At 42.9% G+C, this 25,652-nt stretch overlaps 1 protein-coding gene across 2 annotated transcripts in view; it reads right to left on the reverse strand.

The window, feature by feature from the left end:
- The window catches only part of DIP2A (disco interacting protein 2 homolog A), a 246,059-nt gene that overhangs the window by 33,367 nt on the left and 187,040 nt on the right, over positions 1–25,652 (reverse strand). For both annotated transcript variants that reach the window (XM_084644034.1, XM_084644035.1), the window contains exons 18-29: positions 22,745–22,884; positions 15,116–15,252; positions 12,767–12,847; positions 12,113–12,240; positions 10,686–10,800; positions 9,305–9,506; positions 8,921–9,030; positions 8,717–8,797; positions 5,542–5,665; positions 4,067–4,188; positions 3,627–3,738; positions 3,164–3,273 (exon numbers count right to left, since the gene is read on the reverse strand). In XM_084644034.1, the coding sequence (XP_084500160.1) occupies positions 3,164–3,273; positions 3,627–3,738; positions 4,067–4,188; positions 5,542–5,665; positions 8,717–8,797; positions 8,921–9,030; positions 9,305–9,506; positions 10,686–10,800; positions 12,113–12,240; positions 12,767–12,847; positions 15,116–15,252; positions 22,745–22,884 (1,462 nt within the window). The remainder of the gene's footprint in view (positions 1–3,163; positions 3,274–3,626; positions 3,739–4,066; positions 4,189–5,541; positions 5,666–8,716; positions 8,798–8,920; positions 9,031–9,304; positions 9,507–10,685; positions 10,801–12,112; positions 12,241–12,766; positions 12,848–15,115; positions 15,253–22,744; positions 22,885–25,652) is intronic.

The following is a 25,652-nucleotide window of genomic DNA, read 5'->3' on the forward strand; positions in this document are numbered from 1 at the left end:
TTCTCACTATTAAATTTCATCCTATTACTATTACTCCAGTTTACAAGGTCATCCAAATCTTCCTGTATGATATCCCGGTCTCTCGCTAAATTGGCAATACCTCCCAGCTTTGTATCATCCGCAAACTTTATTAGCACACTCCCACTTTTTGTGCCAAGGTCAGTAATAAAAAGATTAAATAAGATTGGTCCCAAAACTGATCCCTGAAGAACTCCACTGGTAACCTCCCTCCAGCCTGACAGTCCACCTTTCAGTAGGACCCGCTGTAGTCTCCCTGTTGACCCGTATCCACCTTTCAATTTTCATATTGATCCCCATCTTTTCCAATTTAGCTAATAATTCCCCATGTGGCACAGTATCAAACGCCTTACTGAAATCTAGGTAAATTAGATCCACTGTGTTTCTTTTGTCTAAAAAATCTGTTACTTTCTCAAAGAAGGAGATCAGGTTGGTTTGGCACGATCTACCTTTTGTAAAACCATGTTGTATTTTGTCCCATTTACCATTGACCTCAATGTCCTTAACTACTTTCTCCTTCAAAATTTTTTCCAAGACCTTGCATACTACAGATGTCAAACTGACAGGCCTGTAGTTACCCGGATCACTTTTTTTCCCTTTTGTAAAAATAGGAACTATGTTAGCAATTCTCCAATCATACGGTACAACCCCTGAGTTTACAGATTCATTAAAAATTCTTGCTCATGGGCTTGCAATTTCATGTGCTAATTCCTTTAATATTCTTGGATGAAGATTATCTGGGCCCCCTGATTTAGTCCCATTAAGCTGTTTGAGTTTCGCTTCTACCTCAGATATGGTAATATCTACCTCCATATCCTCATTCCCATTTGTCATGCTACCATTATCCCATAGATACTCATTAGCCTTATTAAAGACTGAGGCAAAGTATTTGCTTAGATATTAGGCCATGCTTAGATTATCCTTAACCTCCACTCCATCCTCAGTGTTTAGCGGTCCCACTTCTTCTTTCTTTGTTTTCTTCTTATTTATATGACTATAGAACCTTTTACTATTGGTTTTAATTCCCTTTGCAAGGTCCAACTCTACTTGACTTTTAGCCTGTCTCACTTTATCCCTACATGGTCTGACCTCCATAAGGTAGCTTTCCTTGCTGATCCCTCCCTTCTTCCACTCCCTGTATGCTTTCTGCTTTTTCTTAATCACCTCTCTGAGATGCTTGCTCATCCTGCTTGGTCTACAACTCCTGCCTATGATTTTTTTCCCCTTTCTTGGGATGCAGGCTTCCGATAGCTTCTGCAGCTCTGACTTGAAGTAATCCCAGGCCTCCTCTGCCTTTAGATCCACAAGTTCTTCAGTCCAATCCACTTCCCTAACTAATTTCCTTAATTTTTGAAAGTCAGCCCTTTTTCAAAAACCCTAGTTGCAGATTTACTTTTGTTTATCCTTCTGTTCAGTTTGAACTGAATTAGCTCATGATCACTTGAACCAAGATTGTCCCCGACAACCATTTCTTCTATGAGGTCCTCGCTACTCACCAAATCCAAATCTAAAATGGCATCCCCTCTTGTCAGTTCAGCAACTACTTGATGAAGAAATCCATCAGCTATCGCATCTAGGAAAATCTGAGCCCTATTATTATTACTAGCACTCGTCCTCCAGTCTATATCTGGGAAGTTAAAGTCTCCCATGATCATGCAGTGTCCATTAGTATTTACTTCATTAAAAACAGTAAAGAGGTCTCGATCCATATCCAGATTGGATCCTGGTGGTCTATAGCACACCCCAAGCACTATCCCAGGGGAGAATCTAGTAGTTTTCTTCCCCAATGTAATTTCTGCCCAGACGGACTCTATCTTATCCATTCCATCGCTTCTTATTTCTTTACATTCTACCTCATCCTTGATATACAATGCTACTCCACCACCTTTACCTTTATTTCGGTCTTTCCTAAACAGCACAGACCCTTTAATACCCATAGTCCAGTCATGACGACTATTCCACCCTGTTTCTGTTCTCCCTAGAATATCTGGTTTCACTTTCTGCACCAGTAGCTCTAGTTCCTCCATTTTGTTACCTCGGCTCCTCGCATTGGTGTACAAACATCTTCATTCCTGCTGTTTGGCCTCGCTCGCGTTCTGTACCCGATTGGGCACGGTCATTCTACAGCCAGTATGACCTATCAGATTAGTATCCACACTGCCCTTCCTCCTACCCACGGCTGTATCCTTTCTTACTTTGTTTTCTTCCCTCTCAATGCTAAAATCCGGTGTGGAGATTACCTGGACATCTCCCAACCATCTCCCCCAAATTCCTAGTTTAAAGCTCTCAATCAGTTGTGCCAGCCTCCATCCTAGAAGTCTATTTCCTTTCCTACTCAGATGAAGTCCATCCCGAGAGAACTGTCCTCTGTCCAGGAATGCCTCCCAGTGGCCATACATCCCAAAGCCCTCCTTATAGCACCACTGCCTAAGCCATCTGTTGACAGTCATAATCTTGTCACACCTTTGTTGCCCTTCTCTAGGAACAGGCAGAATCCCACTAAAGATCACCTGAGCCTCAATTTCCTTAAGCATCTTCCCCAGCCTAGCATAATCTCCCTTGATACGTTCCAGCGAGAATCTACCAGTATCATCTGTTCCCACATGAAGGATAATTAGGGGATTCTTTCCTGCTCTCTTTAGGATCCTTTTCAACCTCAGGTCTACATCACGTATCTTAGCACCTGGAAGACAGCACACCCTTCTATTCTCTGGTTCAGCTCTGGTTACAGGCCTGTCTATTCCTCTCAGTAAAGAGTCCCCGATCACGTAGACCTGCCTTTTCCTGGTGACGGTGCTATTCTCCAGTCTATCCCCTGTTCCCTCTGCCTGCAAGTTCTTTCCATTCCTGTTTTCCCTTGTAATCCTCTTCAACCCATCCTGTATCCTCCTGGGGCTCATATTTGCTGTAGAACAGGAGTACTTGTGGCACCTTAGAGACTAAAATTTATTTCTAGACAGCTGTGTCTGACATTTCTACATCAGAAATCTGGATTGCAATGTGAGATTTGAAATATGCTTACATTAAAACATCTCTCTCACCATTTTTAGGCTTCTTCCCAGGTTGAGTTGAATGGAATAAAGAATATGAAAAGATTTCAGGGAAGAAACCAGTTAAGACAATCATCTCAATTCAATTAATATACCTTCACTCCTGCTAATATGCCAGTTGTAGACACACTGAAGTCCAAATAGGCCAACATATCCGGGGATGGAGGTCTAAAAATATTAGCCACCTTCTTTTTAGGTATATCATCTATTTAAAATACACAAAGGCAATACAATTACACATTATTATTTTGGAAAAGGTAGAGCAGGATAATAAAACCTTTAAAACATTGGAATATTAGGTTATTCATGGTTTATGGATTGACATGAAGCCACAATACAAGAGACTCAACACCAATCCAGCTAGCCAACTGTGCTAACAAGGTAAGTAATTTACGGGTCTCGAGGCTAACTGACATCCTTGCAAAGACAGCCAGTTATGCTAACAGCCTTAAATCATATTGGAAAAGCCATGATGTATCTTTTTAGTTATCCATGCTTCCTTGCATATCCAAATTAAAATCTTATTATATTAGCAGCAAGTAGTTAGACATCTGGTACCTGTATCCAAAATGGTGGGCCATGTTTTAATATCTACAGCTGTGGCAGCTTCCTTGGACTTCAGCAGTTTCATTATTCCTTGTGTTGTAAGGATACATGCAGACTTACTGACCTGTACAAAGTACAACATTCAAAAAGTTAAAACTGATGAATGGATGCTCCTGTGCTTTAATATCCACTCAAGTCAGTCCAACCTGAAGGAGTTCATTATAAAAAAAAGTTATAAATGAAGAAAAAGAAAATGGTGATAATGGAAAACAAGTTTTAAACCAGTTTAATGAAACATGTATTGACTCTGGGTCAGCGGGTCACAGCACAAAATTTTTCAGAAATTCAGCTTATTTTATATTTACTGTACCATGATGCATGGGCAATTTTTTACTTATTAGATCAACAGTTTTAAACAAAACAAAAACAATACACAAAGGATTCTCTCATACCTCTACAATCATCTTGACAGTGGGCAGAGTAGTAGCAAGATTTTGTGGATGAGGGGGTCGAACTGTTATAGGTGTACAGCCGGCATATAAACAGCCATAGAAAGTTGCTATTAGGTCTACTCCTGTTAAGGACAAAAACTAGTTTTAATTTCACAAATCATCATAATCTCTCATACCAATTCCAAAAAATATCCTCACTACATTTTAAGAATTAAAAGACTATACAAGATATTTGTCATAAAAGGTTCATCTAAACCAGTGCCCTGCCTCTGGAAGTAGCCCGTCCTCGGGGTTTTGAGTTTTTTGCATTTAAATATAGTACATTTGAAGTAATTATTTAAGCTCTTCAGATAAGAAGATCTGTTGAAATACATTTAGACAAATGTCCAGTTTTGCGTGCCACCTTTTAAGAAAAATTTGGACAAACTGGAGAGAATCCAGCAGAGAACAAAAATAATCAAAGGTTTAGAAAACCTGATCTGTGAGGAAAGGTTAAAGAACTGGACATGTTTAGTCTTGAGAAAAGAAGATTGAGGGGGGACCTAATAACAATCTTCAAACATGTTAAGGGCTGTTCCAAAGAGCATGGTGATAATTGGTCTCCATATCCACTGAAGATAGTACAAGAAGAAATCAGCTCGATCTGCAGAAAGATTTAGGTTCATTATTAGGAAAAACTTTCTACCCATAAGGGCAGATAAGTACCGGGACAGGTGACCAAGGGAGGATGTGGAACCCCTGTCACTGGAGGTTTTTAAGAACAGGTTGGACAAACACCTGTCAGGGATGGTCTAGGTACATTTGGTGGACTAGCTGACCTGTTGAGATCCCTTCAAGTCCTACATTTCTCCAATTCTCTAATTAATACATTCCATGAAGTTTGAGACAGTGTGGTAGGTTATAAAGTGGACAATCCGATCTTTCAGAATAATATATATTTGTCTTTCATAAGTTAACATTATGCAGTCTCTAAACTACCCTATTTGCAGATATACACACTCCTGTTCTACATTTACAAACATGCATGAGTGACACAGAGACCAAACATGAACTCATTCTAGAGATGGTCATTTCCTGTTAGGACACAGGTGCATTTGTGGCTCAGCACTGCCCTCTACTGTATCTATTCTGTGAATGCACACACCGTTTCACTCTTTGGAACCGAGAATCCGGTACCTTTCATGTGATCTAAATTCATTCCCTACTCACTTCCCAATGGCCTGGTATTGCACAACTGTCCAGATACATTCCATCTGACCTTCATAGATTTGATAAATTTATCCTGCCAACTGGAGAATCGGCTTAGCAGAAAAAGCAGTGAAGCGAAGAAGCCTTCCTCTTAACAATTACATGCTGGTCACTCTGAGATGAATTACCAAATTAAATGGCTGTGGGATTGTTCAAGCATAGAAATGCTTACATTCCTTTCCCCACAATTGATTACTTTACAGTATCTGCCATCTCTATTCCCTTACCTGGAGGATAAACTAAAGCGACATGGTCTCCGACATTCAGTCGTCCCTTCTCCATCAGTGCAGCTGCCACCCTCTCTGCTTTCTTGTGCAGTTGTACACATGATGCCGTGCTAGCTACTGTGCCCTATATAATACAAATGTGATTTAGGAAAACTTGGCAGGAAATATATTTTGACACTGAGTAAAATAAATAGCCTTAGATCTAACATTTCATTACAATTATGGTTTTAGCACTGTACTGGATAGAATTAAAGACTTATTGAAACAACATTAGGATGGCAGAATTCAGTTAGTTTTCACAATTTTGACAGCTAATACAGGTATTTTAAAGTTTTTTATTTTTATCAATTTTAATTTTCACAGTTGTGCAAAATTATGGGTTAAAAGCATTTTCCGCCCAATTTATATAGATTTAATTTTATCAGGGAGTCAGCTAAGGGTGGGGGTGGGGCAGCAATTATTTATTGACAATAGACACCGATTCGAAAAGCTTTATAACCATTGAAACACAAATTGTCAACCACATCTCAAAATATTAAGCCTTAAATCAAACTTTAATAAGTACTCAAGCAACATTTTTCTGACTTTGCCAACATGTAAATGTCACTGATGATCGATGGAAATGTGTTTTAATCAGTTTACATGTGCACAGTGAAATCTGCGTTTATGGACGTTTTCCAGTAAAAATTGAACCCTGCCAAGCCTAACTATATTCAAACACTTTAGCAGCTCGGAAACTGGGCCAACTGCACCAAAAACTCTTAAAACGCACACAGAACTGGCTGTGCTGTAGTCCACGTATTTACAAGTCGCCAGTGTTATACATATCAGATAATGAAGATACTCTGGTACAAGTTCTAAATTTGCCTTTCCACACAAATTTTATAGCTTAAACCCATCTTTGTTATTTGAAACCAAGATGATGAAAATGGAGCATACTTTTCTGATTCTGCCAGTAAAATGATTCATTATAGCAGAAAACAAAAGAATTTAAGGCATTATTTCACCTTCAGTGTCTTGTTCAAACAAGTCTGTACAGCGGGCAATACAGAAAATCCTCTATAGTCCTTACAATGTTAATTTACTCTCCTTTCCCTCCACCCACTTCTTGTTCCATTCCCTGCCTCACAACCAATTACCTTATCTAGACACTATTTAAAGGCTTGTCACCTTTACAGTTAGACTTTCCCCCACTACTTTAACTGTCTTAGTCAAAGTTTATTTTATTCTTAATTCAGTGCTTACCTCTTACATTTCCGATACCTATATTTGCACTTCCTAATTTAATGCCCTTTGCTTTAAATTTCTCTTCATTAATGATATTGTTCTGTACTGCACAGTAGACAGTAATACCAGGCCTGCACAGGGAGCACCAGTAAACATTCCTAGCTAGCAAAGCAGGTAACCAGGAGTCCCGAGGAGCTCTGCTACTGAACACGGCAGTTGACTTTCAGGTCAGTGAAGAAAAAAAAAAATTCATTTCTGGGGGTAACAATTCAGTGTGGAGGTTTCCTGGACTGCAGTAGGATAGTCTGCAGCCTTGGGGAACATTTTAGAGAAGTGGTTGTCGAAGCCCTGCAGTCCCAACAGTGAGGAAATTTGGTTTTGGATTAGGACACAGGACAGAATATGCTGATACAGCATTCATCAGCTCGCCCACAAGGCCCCCCTACCCCACCAACATTTAAGCCTCTCAAAGACTGACTTTTGCCCTGCTGCCTAGGTTAACCTAGATAACTTGTACAAACATGCTTCTTTGCCGCTCCTCTTCTGTGAGCCGTTTCTTTGTCTGCTCCTAGGCAGTGAGCTCTTCAGGCCCAAGCACTCCCACAATCACATCCAACACCAGATCGGAAATGTCTGGTGAGAGGTATGGTGTGGGGCTGCCAGGACAGATTAACATTGCTTGGCCCAAGCTGAAGCGACCACAATGACTCAGGTCTTGTCCTCTTTCACGTTCCTGACCGGTGGGTAGTGAGAGAGTCACTGGAAAAGCACACAGCAGAACTCTGAACGGTAACTGAATTTCCGTCCCTCCCTGCTCTGGAGGTGAAGGTCACTTCAGAGAGCTTGCTGCTACAAACACTACCATAAAGACAGCGTCCCTCCCCACCAATCGGCTCTTCAGAGACCATTTGTGCTGGTCATGTGTCCTGCACCTTAGCTTGCCTGCACACACGTTTTATTTGCCAGCAAGGTGGAGGGTCACAAGGTAGTTGGTGAGTCAGACACCTCAGACCTACTGCTTCCCAAGAGTGTGTTTGCAAGCAGGCAACCCTGCTGACGGAGGCAGAGCACAGCTAGCTTGCTGTCTGTCACAGCAGCAACAGGCAGTCCTTAACCAAAGGGGACTTTTAGGATATGTCTACACTGCAATTAAAAACCCGTGACTGGCCTGTGCCAGCTGAGGTGGGCTCAGGGACTTGGGCTAAGGGCCTGTTTAATTGTGGTGTAGACATTCGGGCTTGTGCTGGAGCCCAGAGCCCTGTGAGGTGGGAGGGTCCCAGAGCTCAGGCTGCAATTAAACAGTCCCTTAGCCCGAGCCAGCTGGCACAGGCCAGCCATGGGTTTCTAACCACAGTGTAGACATATCCTTAGGGCCCATCTGATGACCCAGAGCTCTAGAACATTGTACATGGACACGTTCCGTTGACTGTCAGCACCATCCCCAAAAGAGGTAGAACCCACTGGCACAAGTGGAAGGATCAGAGGTGCCCCTGAACCCAAGAAAGCAGGAACAGAGACCTCCAATGTGTGCCCTGGATCCATGACAATCTTTCTTTTTTCCTCCTCTGTCACAGCTCTGGCAAGATCTGTCTTCTCTTACCCTTCTACTCGAAGGGCGATGAGAGTGAAACCACAAATGCCAGGCATGGTGTAGACTTCAAATCTGAGGGAAGCTGGACACGCAGCTGCCGCAGCTCTCTGAAACTAGCCAGGATGTAGACTAGGGTTCTAGGGAGGGATCAGAGAGCGAGCACAGCGTGAAGAAGCTAAAATGCGGACTGTGCGCATTCATTAGTGCGTGCTGGGAACCAGAGGAGTCCGCCCACCATCAGTAACACGTGGAGCATTTTAGGCTGTAACATGCACCTGCCACATCCCATTTTCCTTCTTCAAACCCAGATAATTTTATTCATTACTTGATATGAAAACAAGCCTCAGGGCATCTCACCTTGGAATTCAGCAACAGAAAGAGAGGGTGATCTGGGGTTGTCTGGGCTCGCCACTGAAGAACATCTGCTAAGTACAGGAACTGAAACAGAAAGACGACAGGACAGAAAACATTCAGACTCCCTTGACACATACCATGATCAGCTTCAGTAGGGTACTAAAACAACTGCTACCCTTGGATACATGCAGAAAGACTCGGTGCTACCTTTCTTGCCTGGTCATTATCCTCCAGCTGGGTAACATCTCTCCCTGAGGCTTGTGCAATTCTCTTTCCAGCAACAAGATTGCCCACTATCATAGAAGCAGGACCAACATCTGGGTTAACAAATTGAGCAAAATGAGAAGATAACTCCATTTAACAAAGCCAATCATAATTAAATAACTAATAATTAAGCATGCATATTACCATAAATAACGAATGCAATGTAATGTTAAAAAATAAAAAAGGAAACTGAAAGGATGAAACCAAACATCAGATCTGACAGAACAAACGTAACCTGGTAACACAGACTTTAACATGTTCAGTTACTGAGACAGCAACAGTTAGAGACAAACACGAAGGCTGACCTACATACTCCGCTTTAGTTACCTGGCTGTTTTTGTCGAGGTTTAGGCAAGTTGGTAACACAGGTATGAGGACACATCAAGACATTGCAAGGGTGCAGAGCACCCTCTAGAAAGCGCTGTTTTGTTTCTGAAATATGAATTCCTCCGAGTGGAGCCTTTGGCAAGGTGTTGGCAGGAACCAAAGCAAGACAATACACACCCACTTGGTGAATGCTGTCAATTGCCTTGAGGGGGGGAAAAAAGAATTAATTATGTACAGTGACATGGCACTTAGCTGGAACAAGAATTCTAAAGTAATTTATAACATCACAAATTTCACTTGCACCATCCTTTGTAAATAAAGTGTCCAATTCTGCACTCACTGAATTCACAGAAGTTGTCCCATGACTTCAATGGGAGCAGGAGCAGATCCATATTTCTGCTCACGCAGTCAAGCCCAAGCTGATGCCACTTGCACACCACTGATTAGGGAAGTTACTGAAACGTGGGTGATAAGTGCAGAAAGGTTGTGAAGGCCAAAACTGTATCACAGTGTACTTAGCATGTATGGTGCAACCACAGAAACGCAGTAGAACGTAAACCACAAAAAGATATAAAGGGGAAATATTTAGCTGCTTAACACTCGCTATCTGCTCCAGCCTGAGAACCACGCAGAACAGAAATGGGTCACACTTGTGTTTCTATGAATGACATCCTTACCATTACCAACTAATTGGTAATAGAAGACTTAAAATCCTATGAATTTATGTAGAGACCATTATCTCTTTATTCCTACACAGCTCTCCCCTCGGCTTAAGAGTCATCCCCCTTTATATTGTTCTTCTCAGCCCTCCCCTCCTTCATACTTCATTTTCTGATTCCTTGGCCATTCCTGCTCTTTCAGTTATTGCACCTTGCCACCTCCTTAGAAGTGACTGGCTACTTCAGAAATACCTGAATACTAGTGGACAAAGTGACCTAAAGTAGCTGTTCAATTTAGGGGTATACAGGAGACATGGAGCACTCCCAAATCACACAAGCTACTAACAAACATTCTAAAATAGACATTTGCTTTTGATATTTTGTAGACGTTCAACATTAAGTTCTTTCAGAATCAAACAGACCAAAGGACACTGGCAAAAATAAAGATTAACGAATTACAAATTGAAGTATCTTCTGAAGGATTTGAAAATTCCAATCAAAATGAACTGCAGAAATAATTTCTCAAGAATAAACTGATTTTGGTCTTGAAAAAAATTCCATTAGCTAACACCCCAGAAACACATTCAGAAGTGAGCTTATCAGAGGTTTTTTAGGCCAGTTTGAAGGTAAGGTTGTTTATATAGAAAATAGAAGCTCTGATATTCTCATTTGATACATTAGCCTTATTCACCTGAAAAAAGAGAAAGGACAGATCTGACTACCTGTAGAACCCTGCTCATCCACTGAAAACTATCCTCCTCTGATGCATCAGGGCGCTGCTCTGCCACAAGCACTATTCGATCATCATGCAAAACGGTCACAGAAAACACTGCTATCCTAGAACACAAAGGACAGAAGAATGATAGGACTAGAAAAGATGCTACGTATAATGAACCCAGCAGGGTTGATTACAATATGGATGGCTGTAACTCCTGTGGAACAGTTTTCACAGACACAAACATTATTTATGCCAGACCACCACAAAATCATTCACAACTTGCGGACAAGAAGCAGTTTATTTTAATGTTCTTTTCTCAGACTTGAGAGAATTTTCACTTCACCACTATGGTACATGTGCTATTACAAGCAGGGTTCAACACATACAGGAGCTGTGCAAACTTTCACTATCTAACTTTGTCGTGCACATTGAAGATCTAACCTACATCTAACTACTGAATCTCTCTCTGAAAGAGGTGGACAACTATACCAGATCAAAGGGTGGCATGTCTAGCTGTATATCTAGACTGATAACTAGACACCTGCTTCCTTTGTGGGCCAAACTGGCTTTGAACCCAGGTCTCCAAGGGGGAAAAGGCTAGCAATACCTCAACAAGCTGGGAGCCAATTTTTGAAACTGATGCCTTAATTGAAGGAAGTGGCACACTGATGAGGAAACAATACACTTTTGCTGTAGGTTCAACAAGTAACTCAACAGCAGTTCCTCATGCCACAGCTGTAATCAGTGTGGACACCTGAGCTGAATGCCCCTCTACGTAAGAACGGTAAGTTGGGCACTATAGTATTACTTTTGAGGGTCCTTCAGAGGCCCCAAACAGCCAGCTTGTTCTTCTCAGAGCATGTTGCCAGGTGCATCTATTAGCATGAGCAGCTGTGGGACGGAGATGTCTGGAGGGGTTAGCTCTGTTACGGGGAAGGGAACTTGTGTTCTAGGTTTGGTAGGGGTCTCAGTTCTGCTGGCTCTTGGGGGGAAGCTGCTGCTTAATTTTATTTGTCTTGTGTTAGGGTGCCTAGAGCTCTGGATAGGCATCCACATTTATTTTTTTAGAAATCAAAATTAAATACATACACAGATGATGCAAAACTGAACAAAGAGGTATTGTAAAGTTTTAATTAGAAACTTAAACACAGAGAGAAGAGGTCAGTAAGACTAATGATTTCACCAGGTCAAGGCAATTTTAAACAATTTAGAATCTAGTTTACATAAATTAGGTTTCATGCTGTATGCTGCAGGGGAAGCCACACTTTCATATTCATACTCACATGGTGGCGTCTTGCCCCCAAAGCACATGTCTAGAAGTTCAATTCAGAAATCTCCCACACCTTGAAAGCATTGTGAAATGCTGGATGAGCAGAGGATAAATACACAAGAATACAATGTTAGGGAATAAGTTCCTCTCAAAATACTCACCTTCCTCTGTAGACAAACTTCATTGGTTCCACTGCCAGTGCGGTGGCTACTACATCATCAGCGTTGTGTTTGCGAATGTTCACCACCATCAGGCCATCCAGCTTTCCCACCACAAAAACCAAACTGTCCTGAAAAGACGACAGGCTTAGAAATAGAAAAGCCACACAAAATGCAAACCCAAGACTCCCAGCAATACAAGAGCATCAACCCTATGGATAAGAGAGTGACATTATATAGACTTATATGAGGAAAACAGACTCTGTGGATAGAGAATCCTGTTGAATGCAGCTGTGCTCACACAGAAGGAGGCGGCTAGCTGCCAAAGCCGGCTACTTGACCCAAGATGTGCTCTTGCTCCATCAAATGAGTTCAGGGACATGATCCTGTCATTTGGCGTTGAAATCAGGAGCACTAGGAACCCATGATCCAACAGCTGGAGAAGATATCTGGAGGATACTTCCCCTTGGGAGAGCAATACCAACTTGACATTCCAGCCTTAGTTTCATCTGATCTGCAGATTGTCACACAAGATTATATTTCAGTATTCCTGTTCTGTTTTCCTAGATCCCCCTATCTACTTCCTATTGGGTATTCTATTAATTCAATAGTGGATTCACTTGGGCATTTGGAACAGGTTTGTCCATTCATACTTACAGGTCCAATAAAGCCAAGCAATCCTGTTCTCGTGAAGGGTTGATCTGAAACAGGCACCCCTGCTGCTGTCACTGGAATGGTCTGATAGAATACAGAAGATAAAGTATTCAGATACACACCACAGGCAATTCACTTTTTAGCGAGTACTGTGAAGCTAAAACGCCTTCACCTTCTGTTTCAGTGAAAATCTTTTATGATTAAACACAGAATGCACTAGAGAGAGCGAGAGAGAATTTACTGTCCTCCTGGCTGACGTGGCTGTAACTCGCGCTGTGAGGTAGGCAAGTACAATCCTATTACAGGGGGAGAACAGGCACAACAGGAGCTGAGTGACTTACCCAAGGTCACATAGCAAGTCCATGACAGAGCTGGAACATAACCCAAAATTGAAAACCAGAGCTTGTGTTTTAACCAGGTAAGGTCCACGAACAACTCCTCTTGTGTTGCCTCTGCTGGTTTCCTTACCGTTTCTGAGGACTACCCCACCTGGCCTGCCTGCCTCCTCACTGCTACATGACTGGACAGCCTGACATTGGAAACCCTCAGCGAGAACTCCCTCCAGAAACATAACCTGGTTCAGGTACGAGGAAGATGGCCAGGACTCCTTGTATAAAAGAGTCCTGACGCATCATTTTTGAAACAGAAAACCCTCCCTGATCCCATGATAGCACTGGTGTCTGCAACAGCAGCGTCTGAGTGCCTCCCAAAAGTAAAACAGGACAACAATGGTCACTTCCTTCCTTCCTTGCTGGCAAGGATGCGTAAGGTACTACTTTTTGGTTGTACTTTCTGGGGAATGGGCCTGTATGTGTGAAAACATGCGATTCAGACACTGCTGCAGTAAAGCTTGGGCAAAACGACGGGTTTTGCATCTGCCACCAAATGCAGCGAGGCTGCCTGTTCTTATTTCATCCTCTCTTCAAACTGCCTCCAAGCCCGAAGGAACATCGTCTCACGTGTTATACAACCGCAGATTATTCAGAGTTCTAAGGATTACAGCAAGTAATCAAAATCTACTTTTAGATCAAAAACATGCGTATGGTTTTCAGTACACTAGGAAAATTGTTACTTAAGCAATGTGGCAATAGCTGAATAATATTAGTATGCATGTAGGGGATTATGACGTGGTATCAGATCTATGCGAATCATCACCTGACTCTATGCAATATCATCTTTGAAATGTCTTAATGTAACTTTCCAAGCTAACGCTGTGCCGGCACAGAGGGGAGATGATCCTACACGGATTACGTACAGGATGCGAATATTAGCATGATACTAGCATCCTGAATATAAAAAAAGATGATTGACTGCTAACGCTATTTCATAATTTGGTTAAAGCAAAAACAAGTTGCAGGTGTGATGTGTTATTCGAGTGGATGAAGAGAGGTGTATTTTGCCCTGGCTTTTATTGAATTAATTAAAACAGATGCTGTTGCAATCAACATGAGCATATCTGCTGTGACACAGGTCCAGAAAGGGTTACACAGCTAGCCCGCTAACTGACTCAGATTCAACCTTTAGAGACATATTAGTAGACAATGTTTGTGTTTTTTGTGTGTTTACATATATATTGTTAGAGGTTGACAATGTAACCAAACGGTTCCTGTCTATCGCTGTATTCTGTTAATTCAGAGATCAAAAGGGTTTGTTAACATTTAAATGAACTGTGAATGCAGTGATATCACTGTCTTCATTTCTCTCTGAAGTACATAGTAAACTCCTTATAAATGGTGGGAGATAAGCGATTGCCTTATGTTAATCCGTGAAGCTAATTACCAGTGTTGCTTCGGAAATAGGAGGTTACTTCAAAGACACTATTCTTCACCGAAGGAACACCTGCTATCAAGAGGCTGACAATAGCCTGCCAAGGATCTATAAAAACTCTTGGGCCCTGATCTTTCATCTCAGATCTGCTTAAGCTTCATCGGGGAAGTCTGAGTTGCAAGACTGAGGTTTCCAGTTCCATTCTGGATTGCCCCGATATTGGACACTGGACTATAACCCAATGAACTGATTCTGGAAAAGATTCTTTGTAACTCTAAAGCTCACCATCTCTACTATCAGACTGACCTAAGAACTCTCTTTGTATCTGTATGTATAATGATCCTTTAACCAATATGCTCGCTCTCCTCTTTTTAAATAAATTTTAGTTTAGTTAATAAGAATGGACTGTAAGTGTAATTAATTAATTAAGCACTCTCAGCATTTCCCCCTCTCCCAGGACCCCAGTCACACCTGCAAAAAGAAACTGATAGGCAGAATTATGTATCTCCTCACTAACTGAAATAATAAAAGAATCTTTTTAATCAAAGGTTATCAAGGGCATAAAAATTATAGAAAGACACAAACCTCAAACACATTCTTGGTGATTCCAAGCAGACCATAGTATGCTGTCCCAGTTGCACCAGAATTCACACATATTTCACCAACCTCATCAGTTTTACATAGATAAGGAGTTCCATCCACCTTCACAACACACACATTAGCTAAAGAGGTAGAGCAAGAATGCAATGGTATTATCATCTATGTATATTTTGGTAAACTGGTAGACACAGAAATTGGCTTGCTGCTAAACACCGTAACATGATTAAATAAATTTCAATATTGGGCAGCTAAACCACAAACATTACATATAAAAAAATGTCAAAAAGGAGGGTTTTGTTATACAAATTTAAAAAGCATTTTGATAATCTGAGTAACGCTATCTCTGATTTATGTATTCTCTAGATATGAAAACTACAAACTTTCAAATTTCTGATCCCCCCTCCCCATTATGTTCTAGGCCTTACTACATAATACCACAACCTCTTAGCATTTGCTTTTGAATATGAAGGCCAAAATATAATCCAGGGCAGCTGGTTAGGTAAATGAGGATTTATGTAGTATTAAAGATGACAAATTTCGATAATACCAATTACAAATTAATAATTGCTTTTGATTTACTGTTGCACATAGCATATTCGGAGACATTAAATCCTTAAATTAAATATGCGACACACGCAAGTTAGAAATGGAAACAAAAGCTATTAGGCCACTTTTATTCCTGCTGCCAGTTTAGGATTGGTTCAAATGAATTTTTCTAGTACTTTGTCCAGTCTTCTTTTCAAACATGCCAAGTTTCCAACAGCCGTTGAGATGCTCTTTCATAATCTAACAGAACTCCTTTGCTATGTTGCCTAAAATTTCCTTTTCTTCACCAACTCTCATTACTTCAGATTACATCACCTGGTACCACCATAAATAAGCTTTCCTTCAGAGTTTGTTGATATTTTCTATTCCTTAGATAAACTATCTATGTTTAGCTGTTTTAATACTTCCTCATAAATCATTCCCTCTACTGCCTTATTCTTGTTGCTCTTCTATGAGGTCTCTTCAATTTTCTACACCATTCTCGTACTGAGGGCCACAGAACGCAAGGCGAATTTCCAGTCTGGTCTCACTAAAGTTGTCTACAGAGATTATCTTCTCCCTGCTCTGGAACACTCGTGTTCGCAAATCAGAGATCACACTGGCCTTTTTCACAGCAATCAGTGGCTCTCTTGCTCTGAGGCCACCCATGGGTCTCTCAAGATACAGCACTCCATACAGGCGTCTATGCCTGTGCCAGCTTGCTGGGAGTATTCTGCATTTCCGAATCCCTGGGAGAGCCAGTATCTGACCGTGTCTGAGATGGGGCAGTACAAGGTAACTTGCCACCTGCGTGGGGGTGGTGATGATGATGATGGAGCTAGCCAGCTCAGATGCAGGGGAACGAAGACCAGGATGGGATGGCCTAGGTGGGTCAGTAGAGCAGCTGGAACCTGACCCTCACCCCACCCTGTGTTATCCAAACTAGGGCCAGCATGTAGGCAGGGCTGCCATCTCTTCAAGTGGGCTAACGAGCTCTCTGTTGAAAAAGGGAGCAAAACCACAGAGTATTTCATAGAATCACAGAATATCAGGGTTGGAAGGGACCTCAGGAGGTCATCTAGTCCAACCCCCTGCTCAAAGCAGGACCAATCCCCAATTAAATCATCCCAGCCAGGGCTTTGTCAAGCCTGACCTTAAAAACTTCTAAGGAAGGAGATTCTACCACCTCCCTAGGTAACGCATTCCAGTGTTTCACCACCCTCCTAGTGAAAAAGTTTTTCCTAATATCCAATCTAAACCTCCCGCACTGCAACTTGAGACCATTACTCCTTGTCCTGTCCTCTTCTACCGCTGAGAATAGTCTAGAACCATCCTTTCTATATCCTTCTGCCAGCTTGTTGGTTTCCAAAGCTGGATGTTCGTAACCAGAAGTGATATTGGGGTAAGTAAATTGAAATTGCTTTTTTTTTTTTTTTAACTCCGTGTGCTTGCACCTGTTACTGCTACAGAGCCTCCTTTTCCCTGTCCCCACATGCCCTCTGCGGTTCACCCGCCCCCTGCAGCGGGAATTAGTGACTGAGGACCCTTCCTCCACAGGGCTAGCACCCCTGCAAGGGACTTCTGTTCTTCCCTCCCTCCCGCCTCCCAAGGCAGGAAGCACTGTTAGTGTTGGCTGCTGCAGGCTCCAGGAGGAAATGTCATTCCTTGCAGGGCCCTTTCTCCCTTGGGCATCCCTCCAGTCCCCAGGCTGAGCTGAGCCCAGCCCCCTCAACAGCACAGGTTTGCTGTGCCCTTTTCTCCACTTGCGCAGGCTCCAGTTCTCCATTGCTCTGGAATCTCTGTAATCAGTGTGTGAAAGGTGCTTCAAGCTGCATCTGTCTGAGCTAGTGTGTGGCCCTGATGGGAGTGTTAACCAGGCTCAGGCCAGGAGCTGGCCAGCAGCACCCATCTGGGTGTGTGGATTCTTTTCTGGGCTTCTGAAAATTTGAAATGAGAAGCCAATCCCTTAATCCAAGCCCCCATCCTGCCCCATTACATCTCGCTCAGAGCGCCCTGTGAAATCCTTGGAGCTTCTGACAGTGTTTCTTAGGGACACACGGGCTCTGGACCTTCTTGGCCCCAGCGCAGGCTGCTGTGTAGATGGGAAGCGACGTGGAAAGAGCCAGGACAAACGATTGGTATGTCCATGCAGCAAGAGCTGTGAATGGTCTAGCACAGCTAACAGCAGCAGTGAAGACAGCACAGCATGGGCTAGCGAGCCAGGTATGGACCCACGGTCTGCATTGTGCTCGCCCTCCCCATGCTGACACCCACACAGCGCTGCCTTCATTAATCACACTAGCTGCATTCAAGCTAGCTCGGGCAGGTAAGCCTGCGCACAGCTTCTCTCACCATCTGCCACAATTTTCCAAGTCAGTCTTTGAACTGAAGCCTTTAGGGGCTTATAGGCAGCACTTGCTTCTACCACTGTCCAGTAAGTGCTGAGAGAGGTCACTGAATAGAAACAGGAATATTCCCTCCCTCACTGAATTTGTATAACTCAGCCCCCAAGCCTGGCCTGGTGCAGACAGAGACTAAAATCTTTGGTGGCAGCTAAGGAAATGTCAGCCTTCAGAGGACCTTTCTGTCCTTTCCAGCCTGTGTCTGAACCAGGAGACCCTTAATTCACCCTAATGAAACTGAGCGTGTGAAAGACGAATGTGTCAGTTACCCACTGGTCTCCATCCTAATTTTAAATTGTCCACCAGAATGATCATCATTATCAATAAAGTGGAACTTTGGATCTGTTTACATGATAGCATCTGGCAACCCCAATAAGGTAACACCGCAACCAAAGCTTTGACACAGGACAAAAAGTTTAAACTGCTCTAGTGAGAGCTCACCAGTTGCTAGGCAGGATGTACACCTCTCTTCCCTAGCCCTGCGGGTGTGGACTAGAAATTGGAACTTTTTAAGTTACACAGACGTACGAATCATTAGCTTCAGGCTCAGCTACGCATAAACCCATTTTCAGATTCATAATCCTAATGAGTTCCAAATATAAGGCTGTTAAGCAGGCATGCCAACGGAGAATTAGTCCTTTCCTGTGGCCGCAAAAAAGATTCTTCAATTAATTCAAAAGCTATCTACAGTACTTTCCTTAACGGCGATGCAGGTGAGAATTAGATACACAGTGCAATGACCTACGGTCACACACAGGTGCCACAGTCATCAGCTAACCTGCATGCGTGACGTGAGTAGTAGCCTTGATTACCTTCCAATAACCTTGTCTCTCTCTGTGGAGCGAGACGACAATGCTACTGGCAGTAACATTAAGGCTCACATACAGTCACCACAACCTCTACCAAAAAGCAAGACCAAACACAAATGAGCAGGTCTGATTCTAACCAGCAGAAGATAGTGATACTCACAAATTAGTACAATACAGTAGCCAGCATAGGTCATTTGAGGACAAAATGACAGTGACAGATGGCAAGATGGGACAATTAAATATGTAGATATCAAATTCAATTAACTTCAAAAAGCTCATAAAACCAACCTCCCCTAAAGCTCTAACATAGGATAATCACTATCAGAGAATAATCCAATAACCTTTTGCATTTGTTTGTTCAATACACTAAGCACCTGAAAAGTAAACTCTTTGCACAGACAAATAAGATACATTATTTTCTGATGCAGCTATTCAAATGCTATTAAATAGCTGTATGCTGAAATAGGTCTCGTCCTTCTATGACATTGTCTATACTTGAGTCAATGGGAATATAGGAGTTGCTCAAATAAATTAATCTCCAATACCACAGTCTGACAAGACAGAATAATGCACCAATAATAGGCCCAGATCCCTTCTAAATTAGGACATTTTACCATTAAGACTGAACAGAGTAATTTCTCATGTTGGAGTGATAAGACAAAATTAGTTTTTGACTGGAACTTGGCTGAGACTTCATATATATCCATTCAACCCAGCCCTATGATTCTTAAACATCCAGACTTGCTATTAATGATCTGGATGATGGGATGGATTGCACCTTCAGCAAGTTCGTGGATGACACTAAGCTGGGGGGAGAGGTAGATATGCTGGAGGGTAGGGATAGGGTCCAGAGTGATCTAGACAAATTGGAGGATTGGGCCAAAAGAAATCTGATGAGGTTCAACAAGGACAAGTGCAGAGTCCTGCATTTAGGATGGAAGAATCCCATGCACCGCTACAGGCTGGGGACCAACTGGCTAAGCAGCAGTTCTGCAGAAAAGGACCTGGGGATTACAGTGGATGGGAAGCTGGATCAGAGTCAACAGTGTGCCCTTGTTGCCAAGAATGCTAATGGCATATTGGGCTGTATTAGTAGGAGCATTGCCAGCAGACTGAGGGAAGTGATTATTCCCCTCTATTCGGCACTGGTGAGTCCACATCTGGAGTACTGTGTTCAGTTTTGGGGCCCCCACTCCAGAAAGGATGTGGACAAATTGGAGAGAGTGCAGTGGAGGGCAAGGAAAATGATTAGCGGGCTGGGGCACATGACTTACGAGGAGAGGCTGAGGGAACTGGGCTTATTTGGTCTGCAGAAGAGAAGAGTGAGGGGGGATTTGACAGCAGCTTTCAACTACCTGAAGAGTGAGGGGGGTTCCAAAGAGGATGGAGGTCGGCTGTTCTCAGTGGTGGCAGGTGACAGAACAAGAAGCAATGCTCTCAAGTTGCAGTGGGGGAGGTCTAGGCTGGATATTAGAAAAAACTATTTCACTAGGAGGGTGGTGAAACACTGGAATGGGTTCCCTAGGGAGGCGGTGGAATCTCCATCCTTAAAGGTTTTTAAGGCCTGGCTTGACAAAGCCCTGGCTGGGATGATTTAGTTGGGGTTGGTCCTTCTTTGAGCAGGGTGTTGGACTAGATGACCTCCTGAGGTCTCTTCCAACCCTAATTTTCTAAGATTCTGCTATGATTCTATTTGACATATGGAATAAATGGAACAGTCAGTTTAGCCCTTGTCTGATGTGAAATTTGTTATGGATATTGGATGCCACACAGAACTCTGAAGGAAAGGACAGAGGCCCCCTTCTCTTCATACAATTCGGTATTTTCATTAATGACTTGGGTAACGGGAGTGGAGAGTATGCTTATAAAATCTGCAGATAACACCAAGCTAGAAGGGGTTGCTAGCCCTCTGGAGGACAGGGTTAGAATTCAGAATACCCTTGACAAACTGGACAATTGGTCTGAAATCCAACAAGATGAAATCCAATAAGGACAAGTGCAAAGGAAAGGAAAAAGCAAATGGACAAGTACAAAATGGGGAGTAACTGGCCAGGTGCTCGTACTGCTGAACAGGATCTGGGGGGTACAGTGGATCATAAATTGAATGAGTCAATATGATGCAGTTGCAAAAAAAGGCCAATATAATTCTGGGGTGTGTTAAACGGAGTGTCGTACGTAAGATAAAAGGTAATTGTCCTGCTTTCTTTGGCACTAGTGAGGCCTCAGGTGGAATACTGTGCCCCGTTCAGGCTGCCAAACTTTAACAGAGATGTGGACCAATGGGAGAGAGTCCAGAGGAGAACAACAAAAACAATCAAAGGATTAGAAATCCCGACCTACGAGAAGAAGTTAAAAGCGAGGTATGTTCAGTCTTGAGAAGAGACGACTGAGGAGGGGATGATGAGCCTCTTCCAGTACATTGAGGCCTGTTATACAGAGGACGGGGATCAGTTTTCCATGCCCACTGATAGCAGGACAAGAAGTCACCAGCTTAATCTGCACCAAGGGAGATCTAGGTTAGATACTAGGAAAAAACTTTCTAACGATAAGGTTAGTTAAGATCTGGAAGAGGCTTCCAAGGAAGGTTCTGGAATCCCCATCACTGGAAATGTATAAGATTACACAAACACCTGCCAGCGATGGTCTAGGTTCACTTGGTCCTGTTGCAGTGTAGAGGGTGGACTCGGTGACTCTGGAGGTCCCTTCCAGCCTCACGTTTTCATGATGCTAGAGCCTGGATCTGTCAAACTTAGGAGGCTATTTTCTTCCTCTTCTGAAACAGATTTTTCCTTTGGATTCTGCAGATAGTCACACCTGCATGCTATATTTAACTAGATCAGGCAAGGCAGAACTCAGTACTGTGAGGAACTCAAAGACCATATCGCTCAAATACCCTCTTATTTTCCCTTTTATGCAGGAATATTGTCAAAGACAGAAAGTATCAGTGACTTGCTCAAAGAGCTCATTTTTAAAGAAAATTGAAAAAAAAACTATACTTTCTGAGAATCAAACGTCTCAGTTCTCAAAAGGACTGAGAGCTTAGGAGAAGTTTAAAACAACCTGTTCAATGGTTTACCTGCCAACAAGATAAGAGAGATTTACCCATTCAGGAGACTGGACTGCAGAGCTTGAATTGTCTCAGCAAATTCCACTCTTAGACTACATGTTCCTGTCATTACAAGCAGTCAGGGCACTCTAGTCTTCCAAATGATTTGAAGCGAAGTACAGAGCTATTTTCCCCAGACACTGAAGGTTTGTTGGACATGATGAATGTCCATGACTGAGGTTTTTAAACAGTCCATTCATTAATCTAGTCAAACTTTTGCTTAAGCCACAAATAATTTTAGCTACTTGCAAATATGCTTTAAAACAACTGCCAAAAGAAGGACCGTACGAGAGGAACAGTAATATCATTATCAATTGGCAGAAGAAAGAACTGGTGGGATAAGACAAAACAGCAGCTAGAATATACAGCATATCTTAATTTTCCCCTTTATTATATTTTTGTTATGCCATTCAACAATTAAGTAGCTCCACTTAAGAAACACACAGTAGTTTGTTACACCTTAATTCTACCAATAATGTGGTCCAGTGGATGAATGAATCAAAAGCAACACCTCCTCTCATTCCAAACTAAAAATCAGATTAAAATAGTTCCCTCATATACTCAGATTTTTAATATTTGATACTTTCAGACTGCTCTTAAAAAATACTTTCAAGAATTAAAGCACACACGCTAAGGCAGCAGGCCGTACAGCTGTAAGGCCACTTTCATCCAGGACAGAGTGCTACTTATTTGATCAAACCAAAATACACCACAACAACATCAGAAATTCAGTGGACTTCTATTAAATATACATGAAGTATACTCATCCTACCTCCAGGCATAACCTGACCAACATCCTGTACAGTGAGTACTGACAATTTTTCTTCTGTATCCACTCTAATCACGCTGTAACTCAAACAATTCATAGACAACACTGCTTTCCCAGGGGGTGGCCCACCCAAATCTGGAGGTCTGAAAAACAAAGTAAAATATCAAAACAGCAATGACACTGGGAATACCCCAATGGCAACACATTCAACAAAGAAGCTCTGTGCAGTTCTGTCAGGGATGAAAGTGCATGGCAAGTTTAACCATGGAAGCCGTATCAGTAAGGAGACCAACTAAAGCTGGGCTCTAACTGATATTATTTACAGTACTTCATCTACCACAGACCAAAAACCTTTTAGTAGTGTGGTCTAGTGGATACAGCACTTGACCGGGACTCAGGAGACCTGGGCTCGGTTCCTGATTCTGCTGGGTGACCTTGGGCAAGTTGCTTCATCCCTGTGCCTCAGTTTCCCCATCTGTAAAACGGGGATAATTATATTGTTCTCTCTTTGTAAAGTGCAATGAGATCTACAGATGAAACGAGCTATGTAGGATCCATGTGGTGGTGGTGGTAGTAACATTTTAATATGGAAGGAAGCCCTGTGATCTTCTCTCTCTACTTATTTGTCTAAGTGTTTGCACCCTGTAATGTGTGTTCCTATTTAAATGCTGGTGTAATTCTTTAGCATGGGTCCTGTCATCGTGGAGAGATGAGGATGTAGAACCATTAGTTCTCTAACCAAATGGGCAATCTCCCACCACTGTAACGATAAACTAAAACCAGTCTTGACTTTTGGAGGAATGCATTCAGTTGTGTGTATACTCTGAGCACAGCTCAGTGGAGACTGCCAATTGCATTTTGAGACAAATTGTGAGGTTCTGAAATCTGTTCTTATTCCATATTGGAACAAACCCAAAACCTTTTGAACGTATTTGCAAAATGGAACAGTATCGAAACATCTGTTTTCCAGATCAAGAAAGTTAAGTTTTCAATTCAGGGGTTTCCCTCACTCACTGGAGACTGAACCCTTAACCTCAGAAACCTTCCCAACTAAAACTTAATTGAAATAGATTGTTTTCTTGAAAAGTGTGTATTTTGACAACAAATTACTCAAAAACATTCCTATCTGTGACCCTGCTGAATAATCACATCAATTTTCACTGACTACAAAATAGTTTTTTTCCCTTCCCTAAGAGTGCTCCTCAGAGCCCTTTGGATTCCCAGTGGTATTTTTTAGATGGTTAAAACTTTTTTTTTTTAAAATTACTCACTTATGTTAAACAAATGTTAACATTTTAGAGAGAGGAAGCCGTTTAGCCAAAGACTCAATACCCTCATTCCTTCAGTTAATGTTATTACAGAGCTCACACTCAACATCCTTGAGATCTCCTACAAAACCAGGGAAGATCAGACTGGATACGACTGACATTTCTGAAGCAGATGCAAAAACAAAAAATCCTCAGTCCGATCATCTGTATTCATCGTAAAGTAGGGGAAAAGGGCACAAGGCCAGTTTCAAAGGTGATCTTTAAAATGAGACACTGAGCAAGCCTCAGATGAGCCTCTTTAATTTTTGTCTTTTGGGTAACCGAAAGTTGTACTCTGATTGTCCGTTTGGCCTGCGCATGTACCCTATGGTTCCTTGTGCTGTGTTACCTGCCTGTTCACACGTGGGCGGAATAGAGGCAGGTGTCTGCCACACTGGCGTAGCTTGATCTAATAGTGTCTCGTTAATGGGCAACAGCACCCTGGCGGGTGTTGCTGACTGCAGGATATCCAACAGTTTGTGTTGTGAGTCCTGGACTCCTTCATGTGGAATCCGAAGAGCGTCAGCTACCCTCTTTATGAGGTCTCGAAATTGCTGAAAATCACCAGCCATGGAAGATGGAAGAGAGCTTCAGCCAGAAATGAGGATGAAATAGGTGCTTGAGAGCTGGCCTCCTTATCCTCCCTGGCCTCCTGCTCCTCAAACACCTCTGCCTGTGGGGGCGCTGCGGGAACGAGAAGGCCGGACAACTCTAGCCTCCAGATAATATGGTATTGGTGGTCTGGCAAATTGTTGTCGATAGGCAGCCCAGGGGTCCCAGTATGGCCATGGGGGGGGGGGGGGGGATACTGGAGAGAGGGTGGCATGTAGGGTTGATTCCACCACTCTTAATAATGATTCTGATTTTCCCTGATTTCAGAGAGTGGGTTTCTGAAAGGATATGTTGGAGAAAGCAAAATAGAAATAAAGGAGACCAACTGGAAGTCTCTTTCATCCACCTCCATCTCATCCAAAGGATACTCCTGGGGGAACTGTGTGCCACTGCGCATGTGCAGAATTTATGTCCCCTGCAGATTTCTTTGCTTCACTGCAGACAAATGACTTTCTGACAGGGAAGCAAAGAGAAGCTGCAAGAGCAGTTACGCATCACTCAACTAGCTGCATCCAGACCCCCACAGCACCAAGCCCCACTCCCCCAGTCCTCCTGCTGAGACCCCCACACCCAGACCCCTCCGCTGAGCCCCAACCACTTTCACCTGGAATCTCCTGAAGAGTCCCATTGCCCTGCACCTGGAAACGCACCCCCAAATGAGCCTCTGTGCATCCAGATCCCCCCACACCTAGACTCTCCACTGAGTTGCCTGCACCCAGATTGTCCCACACAGAATCCTCTCACTTCACACCTGGATCCCCCCACACTGATCCCCTCCCCTTTCTGCCTGGTTGAGCCTGCCTGCCATACACCTGGTGCAGAGGGGCAGGGCCCCAGAGTGTTTCTGGGGTAGGCCCAGGCCTTGTGCTGTGTCAGGGTCTGGTGCAGCTTCACCGCTGAGTCCGTGTCCCCGGGGTAGGGGGTGGGAACACTGGGGAGGCTGCAGGGTGATCTCCCACCTTCATGTAGCAAGTGGTATGTGCTCCCCACTG

The sequence above is a fragment of the Lepidochelys olivacea genome (assembly GCF_965140295.1).
Source record: "Lepidochelys olivacea isolate rLepOli2 genome assembly, chromosome: 11".
Lineage (NCBI taxonomy): Eukaryota > Metazoa > Chordata > Testudines > Cheloniidae > Lepidochelys > Lepidochelys olivacea.